Below are 13648 nucleotides of genomic sequence, written 5' to 3'. Positions count from 1 at the left end.
TATGCAGCAGAATAAACACTGAAGAAAAAAAAAAAGAGTATTTAGAGAAAATAGCAGACAGCTCAGATTCCTCTGGAATATATAACCCCATAAGTCAGGGACCAAGTGACACACTGAGATAGAGGAAAACAGGCGTCACCCCAAAGATGGTACATGCAGAAAGGTCATCTGCAAGGGCAAAAAGAACAGTAAGTAAACAATGTTCTATGAATAATGTCATGTTCCTAGAAGAACTAATTGCTATTTCCAGATGCACAGAAGTACCTTGTATACACATTTCAAAAAAATCTGATATGGCGAAAAAGACTTCATTTCAGCTATGCTACATGAAGAGATTATTTACTAACCAAGTAGGATCAGATGTATATTACCCTAACATCTAAGAGTTTCTTCTAGACAAAATAGTTGACATAAAATAGTTTTCAAATTTCAAATTTCCAAATCTCTCCTACTTAATGGAGCTCCCGTAGCAAAGGGTCAGTATTAATGGTATCATCAAATAGTGGTTGGGGAATACATGCCTGGCCCTAGCCCAAGTCTTTTCTCACCAGATGCCCAATTACAACTTGGCCAGGAAGAAATGATTTTGAGCTATGATCCCATAAAACAACACTTTAAATAAGTTGGATTAGATTCTAAATTACTGTACAAAATACTTGACCCATAATAAGGCTGAATTGCTACTGCAGTATTTCAGCTGATCTATGACAGGTTTCTTCCCAGTTGGCCAGGGCATTGTACTAATGAGAATATAACAGAATCAGACATCAGTGAGTTTTATGCAGTGAAGATGTGATACGCAGGCACAGTTATAATCCCCAGTTCTGGTCAGCAAACTCAACAATGCAGTGTTTGGGGAGAAGGATGGACAAGGGAGCAGAGACAGCTCAGTGTTCTGATATTCATCAATTAAGCAAAATTTAGTACCACAGAGTTAGGTAACTTTGTCTAAAAATTCTTCTCTTCTGCCCTATTTTCAAAACAAGTTATCCAAGTAATTGTCCATGAACTAAATATAGAGGTTAATAAAGTCTTAATCTAAATTATCATGAATCAGAAACAATAAAAGAGGGAGGGATTAGCAAAGGAAAAGTTGGCTCTCCACCCCTCACTTTTAAGTGCAAAAAGTAAAGGAGAGCCACAAAACTTCACAGACAGTCCCAATGTCATGTGGAGCAGCATGACTGTGATAAGAGCTGGATGCTTTTGGTTTACTAAAGCAATAGACTAATTGATGTTTTCTCCATTTCCTTCTCCTCCATAGGAAAGAAGACCGAATAATGATTGGAAGAACGCTGGAGTCATCAAGCTCTTTTGATAATTGCATATGTGAACTAGGTCAAGTAACTCTGCCCCAACGGATCGCCAGTTTACCCAACTGTAAATGGCAACAATTTTGAACTGAACGTTCTTCCTTCTACAGCCAAAATTATTCATTTGCTAGGTTTGTGAAGTGCTTTTATATGTATGAGTGCTTTCTTAACTATTAAGTTATCTGAGTCATCAAGCTTTTGTCGGGGGCGGGCAATCTCATGATCAGTGATGACATGGATTTTAGAGTTTTCTCATCCCCATACTCAAAGTTTTTTTAAAAAAATAAAAATGAAAAGAAACAATACCCGACAATATTTCTGAGCCTCAAAGGACAGACTAAAAAAGCTAACTTTTAAATACTTCCTTTTGAAATAATTTTGAACTTACAAAAAAATCGCAAAAATGATACCTGGAGTCCCTGTATACCCTTCACCCAGAATTCCCCTACTGTTAAAAACTTACATAACCATAACACAATTACCAAAACCAGGAAATTAACACTGGTACAAGACTCTTAACAAGAGACCTTATTTGAATGTCACCAATTTTCTTCCTAATATTCTTCTGTTCTAGGATCCAGTCCAGGTTCCCACATGGCATGTATTCCTCCCTTCTCCTTAGTCTCCTCCAATCTATGACACTTTCTCAGTCTTTCCTTGTCTTTCATGACCATGACACTTTGGATGAGTACTGGTCATTTATTCTGTAAAATGCCTCTCACTTTGTGTTTGTTGAATGTTTTCTCATGATTAGATGGAAACCATGTCTTTTTGGCAGGAATATCACAGAAATGATGTGTATTCTATCTGAGGGTATGTGATATTGCTATATCTTATCACTCATTATGTTAACCTTAAACACCTGGTTAAAGTGGCATCTGCTGGGTTTCTCCACTGTAAAGTGACTATTTTCCCTTTATTTATTTATTTTAGAAACAGGGTCTTGCTGTGTTGCCCAGGCTGGAGTGCAGTGGCACAATCACGGCTGACTGCAGCCTCAATCTCCCAGGCTCAAGCAATCCTCTGCTTCAGCCTCCTGAGTACCTGGGACTACAGGCATGCACCATTATGCCCAGTTAATTTTTTAAAAAATGTTTTGTATAGACAGGGTCTCGCTATATTGCCCAGGCTGGTCTCAAACTCCTGGCCTCAAGAGATCCTCCCACCTTGGCCTCCCAAAGTGATGGGATTAAAGGCATGAGCCAGTCACCATGCCTGGTCTATTTTTCACTTTTAATTGATAAATATCCTGGGAGAAATACTTTGGGACAATGCAAATATCCTGTTTCTCCTCCAACTTTTACCCACTGATTTCAGCATGTATCAGTGGATCTTGCCTGCAACCACTATTACCATGGCATTTGCCTACTAGTGATTTTGTGTTTCCTTCATTTGTTTTCCATTTATTAATTGGAATTCTTCTGTAAGGAAGAGTTGTCCCTTCTCCCCAACTTATCCATTTATTCTTTTTTTTTTTTTTTTTTTTTTTTTTTTTTTTTTTTTTTTGGTAAACTATGGACTCATGGGCATCTATTTTATTCTATGGGCTATAATTCTATACTATCATCATTTAGTTTCTTGCTCAAGTTATTCCAACTTCAGTCATTGGGAGCTCCTTCAGATTGGCTACTGTGCTCTCTTTCATGCCCCCACCCTTTTTCTAGCACTTTCTTATATTCTTACACCAAAAGACATTACAGCCTCATCTTGTATTTTCCCTGCTTCTGTCCAGAATCAGCCATTATTCCAAAGATCCCTAGTTCCGTTATTGGAGAATGATATTAGACACAAAGATGTGGGTGCTATGTATGCTCATTGCGGTTGGGGTGTTAATTGCTTCTAGGTCCTCCCTAGACAGAGCTAGGAAATGAAAGCGTACATAATAACCCATGCATACACACAGATCAATATCTATTCCTGTATCTATCTGTATACATACTCATGTGTCCTTTCTAATCTACACCACAGCATTCATCCTAACCTTCCCCTTTTATTTTTAACTTTTTTTCTCTGACAGTGAGAAAACAGGCTCTCATTATCTACTCTATATACATTTAGTTGTTCAACCTCAGTATCCACATACTTACATATGCCTGTGAGGAACAGATTTACTAACTAGAATCCTGTATTTGTGTGCAATTCTTTTTATCTTTATTATAAATATAGCACCTCCAGGCTTCTATTTATTAGTGTCAGCATGACATAGCTTATCCCATCTTTTACAATTAATATTTTAAACTTAAAAAAAGCAAGGAAGAAAACGGTATGCTACTATTTGTGTAAAAATGGAAAATAAGTATGGATATATTTGCTTGTGTGTGTGTGTGTGTGTGTATATATATATATAAAATATCTATGGGAGAGGGAAAACCAAAGTATCAGTTTGGAGGTCAACTGATTAACTGGGAAAAAGAGATGAGGGGAAAACTTCACTGCATACTCTATTATCGTTGAATTTTCTTAAACTTTCTCATTGAGTATAATTCACAAATCATAAAACTCACCCTTTTAAAGTGTACACATCAGCAGTTTTTAACGCATTTATATACAAAGTTGTATAACTATCACCACTATCTAATTCCAAGACATTTTCATCACCCTTAAAAAAAAAACCTTGTACCCATTAGCAGTTAATTCCCATACCCCTCATCCCTCACTCACCCATCTACTGCCCTTCACAAGACCCTGGCAACCACTAATCTGCTTTCTGTCTCTGTGGATTTGCCAACTCTTGATGTTTCATATAAATGCAATAACACAATATGTGACCTCTTATGTCTGGCTTCTTTCACTTAACATCATGTTTTTAAGGTTCATCCATGTTGTAGCATGGATCAGTACTTTGTTCCTTTTTGTGGCTGAGTAATATTCCATTGTATGTATATACCACATTTTGTTGATGTAGTCATCAGCTGATGACTGTTTTTATAAATTTTTGAATTATGAAAATATCCATTCAAAAATTAAACTTTAAAAAATAGAAACAAAATGAACAAGCCCTTCTCATAAAAAACATAAAAATGTAAAAAAAAGAATCAAGCAAATAATATACGAAAAATACTAATGTACAGAAAAGCTTCTTTGACATTTGCCAGGACTCACAGACTCAATAGCAACTTACACTCGTGGCTAAAATTTATTACAGCATGGAATACAGAGGAAAAGTAACAGGAAACATAAATGTATCAGCAGAGTCAAGAGAAGCCCAGCACAAGCTTCCAATGTTCTTTCTAGTTCGAAGCCACACGCACAAGGACTCTCTCTCTAGTAGCAAACTACAGAGGCATGTATGGAATGTCTCCACCCTGGGAAGCCCAGTTCTAGTCTCAACGTCTGAGGTGCAGATGGGTCCTGATCACATATGCACAGCCTGCTACCAACTGGCCATGGCAACTGTAATCCAGGACCCTAACAATGAATCAGTCATCAATCTTGATCTTGAGCAAAGCAACCCTGACAAATTGTTATGTCATGGTCCATTGTTCCAGGTGTATATAACACAATAACCAATCAGTGACAAAATGAATGGTGGCCACATTCCCAGGGGATAGTTAAGGTTTCCCTTGGAGACATGCAAAGAGTAAGCCACCAAACCTGCTATGTTAACTCTTTCCTCACATGAGATTTCTTTATTGATAATCCCCCATCACTGAGGCATGAACTCTAGTTGATGTACAAGTCATAGAAAGAAGGGAGTGAAGAATAGGGATTGGGCACCGTTTGACTTCTACTTTACCTATAAACAGGAGTTATTTGTCTTCGTGGAAATTATTCTCTTTTCCATTTAAAAATATAAAGAATAGACACCTCTGCTTTGTGTGGGTTTGCTTTCCCCCGATTATGTCAACCTTTCCAGCTCTTGGAACAGAATCCAAAGTCCTCAGTATGATACACAGAGCCCCACCTGATCTCCCCACCCCCAGGACCTCCCTGCCCTCATCTCCCACTGCCCTCCCCCTTCACCGCTCTCCTCCAGCCACACTAGTGACCTTGAGTTTCCTCACACACACCAGGCTGCCGCCAGCTTCAGGGCCTCAGCTGTCACCATTCTCCTTGCCTGGAGTGTTCTTAGAAATCCTCTTCACTGTCCCCTCATCTCCTGCATGCCTCTCCTCAAAGGTCACCTCATTGGAGGCCTCCTGGCCACTGTATCTAAAACAGTAGCCCCTGCCATTCTCTGTACCCTTTCCTCACACCTGACAATATATTGTTATCCTGAATATTTAATTATTATTATTATTTATTTTTATTTATTTTTTGAGATGGAATCTGGCTCAGTCGCTCAGGCTGGAGTGCAGTGGCGCGATCTCGGCTCACTGCAAGCTCCACCTCCCGGGTTCATGCCATTCTCCTGCCTCCGCCTCCAGAGTAGCTGGGACTACAAGCGCCTGCCACCACGCCTGGCTAATTTTTTGTGTTTTTAGTAGAGATGGGGTTTCACCATGTTAGCCAGGATGGTCTCGATCTCCTGACCTCGTGATCCACCCTCCTCGGCCTCCCAAAGTGCTGGGATTACAGGCGTGAGCCACCGCGCCCGGCCATATTTAATTATTTTTTTACCTGCTCCTCCTCCAACTCCCAATGAGAATGTCTGTACCATGGAGACAGGGACTGTTTCTGGTTTATGGCTAAGTCCCAAGGCCGTGAACCAGAAGGGGACAGCTGTCACACTCTGCAGGAGTATATGATAGGCACACATATATCACACCACTTCTAGGACTTCTCACTCTCCAGTGTTCTGTGTTTCTGGTGACTTGTTGCTTCTATTTTCTCTGTCACGCTCTTGGTCCATTTTCCCTTGCTCTCTTTCTTGATTGACCATAATTACAGAAGTACATTACCAATCACTTCTAAGATGGACACTTGTTCACTTTTTAACATCTAGGACATTGGGATGCCCATTATGATCAATGGCATATTGTAGGGGATGACGAATAAATGGGAGACACAGTTAACAGTTTTTACAAAAGAAAAACTGGTCATGTTACAGTAGAGAAGCCCAGTAGATGCCACCTTAACCAAGTGATTAAAGTTAACATAATGAATAACATATATCAACATCACATACCCTCATATGTCACGCACATCATTTCTGTGTGTGGGTTTCTTTTTTATTTGCCAAAACCACATGACCTCAGTCTAATCATGAGAAAACATTCAATAAGCACAAAGTAAGATGTATTTTACAGAATAACTGACCAGTATTCATCCTCAGTGTCATGGTCATGAAAGACAAGGAAAGACTGAGAAAGTGTCACAGGTTGGAGGAGACTAAGGAGATATGAGGAATAAATGCCATATGGGATCCTAGATTGGATCCTGGAACAGAAAACTAACATTAGGAAGAAAATTGGTGACATTCAAATAAGTTCTCTAGTTTACTTAAGAATCTTGTACCAGTGATAATTCCCTGGTTTTGATAACTGTGCAATGCATGGCATGTAAGTTGTTGACATTAGGAGAATCTGGATAAAAAGTATACAGGAGTTTCCTGTATTACTTTGGTAACTTTTCTGTAAGCCTAAAATTATTAATATTTCAAAATAAAATGTTTAAAAGGCGAGGCTGAACTATCAATATGTATTTGTTTGGGTACCATTAGGTTGGTGCAGAAGTAATTGCAGTTTTTGCCATTGCTTTCATGGCAAAAAACACAATTACTTCCGCACCAACCTATAATTACAATTCTATTTTCCTTTCAAAAGAGGTTTTTGAAATGTTCAAAATAGCATTGACTTTTACCAAAGATACTTCCTTTTGAAGATTAGCATCATAGAAAATAGAGATCCTTAAATAAAATGTTATTTTCCTTGACTCTCAGGATGACAGGTGCTGCTTATGTGTCTTTATAGTGTAGACAGACCTCTCTGATGGAGCTGATAAATGGTGCTAAGTCTTGCATAATCCAGTGACCCTTGGGATTGTGTTGCTAGGTGTCTAGTTTCTGGTAAACTTTCCCTTAGCAAATAGGGATGAGTAAGTATTCAGTCAAAAATAGTCAAATTTTAAACTAATGAAAACTGCTGTGACTAGTGGTGCTATTACAGAATATACTGGTAACTCGGGTCAGTTTGACCTACAAGGATAGATTCATATCCATATGCTTATACAACAGGTTTCACTTGTCAAAATATTATTTTTCTTGTGATCATATGTGATTTTGAAGACACAGCATGTGACTGTTTTATGTGCATTCCTCACCCAGTTCCCATTTCTTAAGGAATGTATATAGGTTAGCTTGAGTATCCTCTAACTATGTCTGCTGCTATAGCCTTTACCAGGAAATTCTTGGCACAAAACTACCCAAAGTGGTAAGAGGGGTGGGTAGATGTGATGGGTGTTGACCTGTCATAATGAAATAATGACAACATTTATATCCTTCCTCGATAAAAAGTGACTGATAACACATTGCTTCAAGTATAGAGGGAAAGGTTCAAGACATCATGATATTACTGAAGCAGAATAACTTGGCTATGAAAACAATCACAAATAATGATTTCGTTTTAAAAATGACGACTCTTCATTAAATCCAAGGAACATTCACTAAAAATACCAACCTAGATCAATGGCAAATTGTAGTATCAAGAAATTGGCATAGAATGGATTAAGCAATATTTAAAGAGAACTTTGGAGACAGATTATGCCCAGTCCACAAGGCAACGGAGTCAAAAACAGCTGCATACTAACATGATATGAGACCATTCTACGTAGTTGGAAATTAATCCATGGACTGCACTAGATTTCCATTTGAAGATGGTGCTGCCTTCATCACTGAGCACTCAACATTCATGGATTGATAGGCACAGCACTTCAGCACAATACACAATCAGTCATCCAATTTGCCCTTCTTATTTTCATAATATTCCCTCATTACAAGGTGAGTTAGAACATTGTATCTGTTGTACCTGTTATTAAGGCAATAACCATCATCTGGTAGAGTAGCTAGTACTAATAGAATTCTTACACAACAACAACAACAAAACAAAACAAAAACAAAAGCAGCAGCCCAAAACTCATCAAATGATTGCTTCAGTTATTTAATCACTCATGAGAGAAGAAATAGTATACAGATGAAGTTCAACAGTGTTTCAATTATAAAAACTCAGGAGAAGTAGGAAATGCTGCAGTAACCACGGAAGTATGTTATTTGTGTATTATAGATATGATACTAGTACAATGCACACAGGTCAATTACCCTCAGCTTAATTTAACTTTCATGCATGTCATGGATAAGAACTACAAAGCTCTTGTGCAGACATGGAACTCTGATTAATGTGGTATCTAAATGGCAAATTAAATAATTGTTTGAAAGGCTTTTATATATTTGAAATATTAAGGGTTTCACAAAAATGTGAGAATGTAAGGATTATGTAAATCATCTTTACCCTTTGTGACTGGTCATCAGGATATTAACATGATGCAAACATTACTTTAAAAATACTAGATACAGTGAGTAGACAACTTATTTAAATAATTAAGTGGCTTATTAATATTCATTGGCCATTATCTATTTTGTCTCTGAATTAAACACTTTCCAAGCTCTAAAGTTGTAGTGCAGTACGCATTTTGTAAACAGTCACCTTCCCTAGTACTTTTCTTCAAAATGTTTAGTTTATGGCACTCTTTTGCCTTTAAATGGAATTACTGACCTGAGTTTATTAATGAATAGGAAGATCACACATCTCCTTTCACATTCTATGATGTTCGGAAAGATAGAATTTACAAAGCCTGCACAGAACTCTATATCAGAGCAACCACAAAACAGTTATACTTAGTTTGAACAACTAATATCACACAGCAACTAGATTTGGTTATGTACCTTTAGAACATGAGTTTGTAATTTTAAATAATAAACCCTAACAAAATAGAACTTTATTAAAGAATGCCTCCAACAAACATTTAGTTGATAGGAAGAAAACCTTTTATTTAATTCACTTTTATAGTGATATGTGGTTTTCCATTTGTACTAGCTTACTGCAGTCTCCACAATAATCACAGAAGTTAGGTAGAGAAGATATTACCTATCTGTTAGAGATGAAGTCACTCAAAGATTGTGAGGTTAAGTTGCCCGAGGTCAGATACAGAGGCTGGGACTGTACCCCAGATCTCCTGAAACAACACATGCAAAGTTCCTACTGCAGTTCCTGACCCTCTATATGGACTGGATGAAAGATACCTCATTTTTTCCCCCAACTAACTCAGCAATCTTTTCCCCTTCAAAGTAATGCCCAACCCTGTAGCAGCAGATTTAAATAATACACAAAATAATTGTAGATGAAACTTAAATGAAACCAAAATGAAGAAAACAAAGTAAGTTCTTTAGTCATAATGTCTACCACAAATAAAGGCAATTCAGAGATTTTCAATGGTAGGAATTACCTTTATCTTTACAATAACAAGTTTGTATTCTTAAAATGGAATGGTCTGCAAAAAAAAAAAAAAAAAGCAAACTAGTAATCACGAAATAGGTAAAAGTAACTCCTTAAGTAGTACAGGTTGAGCATCTCTAATCTGAAAACCTGAAGTATAAAATGCTGCAAAAGCCTTAACTTTTTAAGTGCCAACATGATGTCACATGGGTGGCTGAGATAATGACACTTTTGTTTTCTGATAGTTGAATGTACACAACTTTGTTTCATGCACAAAATTATTCAAAATGTTGTATAAAATTACCTTCAGGCTATGTGTAAAAAGTATATGTAAAATGTAAATGAATTTCATGTTTAGACTGGAGTCCCATCCCCAAGATATCTCTTTATGGATATGCAAATATTCCAAAATCCAAAAAATCGAAAACATTTTCAGTCTCAAGCATTTCAGATAAGAGATACTTAACCTGTATATCACTTAAGAAAATGTTTCCTGAGGAAACCATCACACTAAGGGATACATCTCTGTTAGCCAATGCAGCCATAAATAAAAATGTTAATGAGGTAAAATTGGTCACTGGTCATGATGAGGGTAAAACAATATCAAGAAACTGAAAAGGTTCTTGTTAAGCTTAATTCATTTTGACATATTTTGAAAAAAATCTCAAATGCATTGTAGCAAATCTTATTAATTAAACCAGAAATCCATTACAATTTATTGCTTCTATGTTTTAATTTGTACTTTTTATCCTTAAGGATAACTATGAATAAAACATGAAAATGACTACATTTTCTTTTTCTGCAATCATATACATCCTGTCCTATATAATACCTCATCTGCCCTCATATTTTGTTTATAATCTAGTATGTAATACTCAGGCTTGATGACTTTGGTAATAGGGCTTTCCTTACAAAATATACTTACAAATCTGAAATTGGTCAATCAGCTGTCCAGGAGGAAAATTAAGTGAACCTAGTTTTATAGCAATATGTTTAAGTTAAAGGTTCAAAATATACTTTGAGATACTTCAAAACGCTATAATTTTCCTTCTGGAAACCTTATACTCCCTCAGTCTGACCTTATTTATCCTCTGAAAGCTGACTGGTCCCTCCCAAGTGCATTTTGGTACTATGGATAATAAGCTATAATTCAGTGAAGGGCTTCTCTAGGTTACATGACGATTATGATCACTGTAACATCTAAATCATATACAAAAAAGTAAACGATAGCAAGACTACAATCCCTCACTGCTACAAAAATTATTCAATTTTTATTCTTTAAGTGTATCTGTTTTGATAAGTGGTAAGTGGTCTTTGGTGGAATGAGCTTTAGACTTGGCTTAGCTCTACAAACACAAAGAATTAAGACATTTTGTCGTTAAGCCATTCTGACTTTAAGACCTTCTATCTTGCCATTCTGTTTTTTAAAAAAAAAAAAAAACAAACAAAATTTATCACTTTCATGCTATTATTAATTTTACTCATTTCAAAGCACATCGTATTTCAAAAAACACAGAAATCAACAAATTTAAATTATGTGCATTCAGATGGGACTCACCTTTAGAGAATCAAAACAGGCCACCACACGACCATTTTCCACATGGCAAACTCTTGGTGGATGGGCAAACTTGCAATCTGCATCAGCTCGAGAGCAAGTTCCTCTCTGAAATTCTCTACAGACTTCTAAAGTCAGCCACTTGGTATCACGAATCAGGGCAACATTGACAGCCGTCATATTGAAAGCAAAATTAAAATCCAATGTACCCTCTTTAGGACAATATTATTGTGGACTATTAAAGGATTAAAAATGAATTCAAACTAAGTGTGAAGAGATAACAGGTTGCTTTGGTGAAACGTCTATTTGTTAACACTTAGGTTTTCATTAAAGTCAAATCTGGTCTAGTCAAACAAAAAGCCAATCATAAAAACTATCAGAATAACTAAAAATCAAATTAGAGACCAACTCCTAAGAAGCCAACTGTTAAGATAATGAATGCTTTATTTTGTTCCTTTGCCGAATTTATGTGAAATAACCAGCAGACTTTCAAAAGAATTCTGTGCTCTGCAGTTGATGTTTTCAATTATTCTTGTAAAAAACATATGCTGCTGGCTGCCCTTTGATTTGTGGAATGGTCTCAGATCAGGGGGAGAAAAGTTTTTCTCTCTATTTATTAGCTTTAAATAATAAGATTGGGAAGGATGTTAGAACCCAAAAAAAGTTTTGTTGCAAAATCAAGTGGAGGGAAAATGACTAAGAAAATTGAGAATCACAGAAAAAAGAAATGGACCAGCTGCTGACAGTAAACTACAAGCACACCAGGTTCGGCGGGGAGGTGGAGAGGGCAGGGAACGGTATGGTAGGGAGAGGGGTTTATAAAGAGACAGCTCTAGAGTAGAATCCAAGCAGCAGAGTTTTCAGAAAAGGCACTTTTCAGAACCTGCAAGAAAAAAATAAATAAAATTAGCTAAAATAATACAATGCTTCCGTTTCAAACTCTAGATTTGGAAAAGAAGTAACTATATCCTATTTAAAACAGGAAGCATCTAGATACTGACAGTGCAACATAGTACAGTCAGCTATTGTCAATAAAAAGGGCATTTCCCAGTATAAAACTGTATAGTAAAAGCAAGCAACTGCTTAGATTTACTGTTGTACTACAAGACTGGGCAACAACCTCACATTAAGTGGGGTGGAGGATGGAAATGTAAAATGTGCTTCAGATAAAGAAAAAAGTCATTTGAAAAGATATTTTTGTTTGTTTGTTTGTTTTTCGTGTGTGTAGGCTCCTTAGTCTCTGAAGGGAAATTGGAGCAACTCAGAAGAAGGTTTCAGCATATACAAACAAGTGAGACAGAATGTGCTGTTTAATGAAATAGATTAAATATTATGCAGCTTTAAAGTATGCAGTTTAACTCAGCGTGAACCAGCTATAATTTCTAGCAACAGCTGAAAAGATACAGGAAAGGTTAATTTACTGGCATATGCCATAAACACATACTGAAATAGCACTAATGCAAAAGTGAGCTCTGAGTATTAGAAAAATCAAATAACTGTTAACTTCATCAAAAAGTGAGATTAAAGTTCTTAAAAGTATTTCATTTAATTTTTTGGACAATATTTTCAACAACTTTATAAAATCTCAATCTTCTCTTTGTCTTTTCCATATTCAAGATGAAATTCAATATCACCTGACTTTTCAAATGTCATTGAGAAATTAAGTACCTAGAAAATTCAAGCAAGCTTATCTACTCAAGAGCAAAACATGTTTTTCTCTGAATCATTCTTCATGGAAATCACTCTAAAATGTATTCTATGTAACTTTGCCTTCTTAAAAAATATCAAATATAATTTGGTCTCTAATTAAAGACTTGGGACTATTAATATATTAGGAAGTATAATAGTTCTCATCTTTAAGTGGCAGACTAATTGTCATACCCACTGCCACTTACCTGACTGTCGCAATATCTACCACAGTGAATTTTCCAGCTCTCTTCTGAAAAACCTAATAGCCAGTCATGAATGTTGAATAACAATTAGTTACCCACTGAATGAGGGGCCTTTGGAACAAAATGCAGAGCTTTCTTGCATCTTCTATGACTGCTCTTACTTCTTTGGGGGCCCTTCTGCATCAAGTTACATGCAGGACCACGTTCTAGAGGGTTGAAGTTGCAGGCAAATGACTTCTAGGAAAAAATATTTTTTAAATAACCTGATGATAGAAATGCAAAACAAAATCACAATGTGATGGCCACTTCACTCTTATTAGTCTAACTATAATTTTAAAAGACAGAGAAATTGGAGAACTTTGAACCCTCATACATTGTGGCTGGGAATACGAAATAGTGCAGTTGCTGTGGCAAACTGTCTGACAGTTCCTTCACTTCCACAACTCAGTATATACCCAAAGTATCTGAAAACAAGTGATAAAGAAATCCTCCTACAAATCCTTGTACATGAATGTTCAT

General features: G+C 36.5%; 1 protein-coding gene across 8 annotated transcripts in view; it reads right to left on the bottom strand.

Annotated features, from left to right (window-relative positions):
* The window catches only part of MBNL3 (muscleblind like splicing regulator 3), a 120146-nt gene that overhangs the window by 55741 nt on the left and 50757 nt on the right, over positions 1 to 13648 (bottom strand). For 5 of the 8 annotated variants that reach the window (XM_017954382.2, XM_017954380.3, XM_021932687.2 and 2 more), the window contains exon 2: positions 11241 to 12120. The exons of 2 other annotated variants lie outside the window; for them this stretch is intronic. In XM_017954382.2, the coding sequence (XP_017809871.1) occupies positions 11241 to 11417 (177 nt within the window). In that variant the 5' untranslated portion in view covers positions 11418 to 12120. Of the gene's footprint in view, positions 1 to 11240; positions 12121 to 13224; positions 13393 to 13648 lie in introns of all 8 variants that reach the window. One more of the 8 variants, XM_031660759.1, reaches the window with a different exon arrangement.

This window comes from Papio anubis, chromosome X, assembly GCF_008728515.1.
Source record: "Papio anubis isolate 15944 chromosome X, Panubis1.0, whole genome shotgun sequence".
NCBI lineage: Eukaryota > Metazoa > Chordata > Mammalia > Primates > Cercopithecidae > Papio > Papio anubis.
Note: the sequence above shows the minus strand (reverse complement) of the source record. Positions and strands in the feature narration are given on the sequence as shown.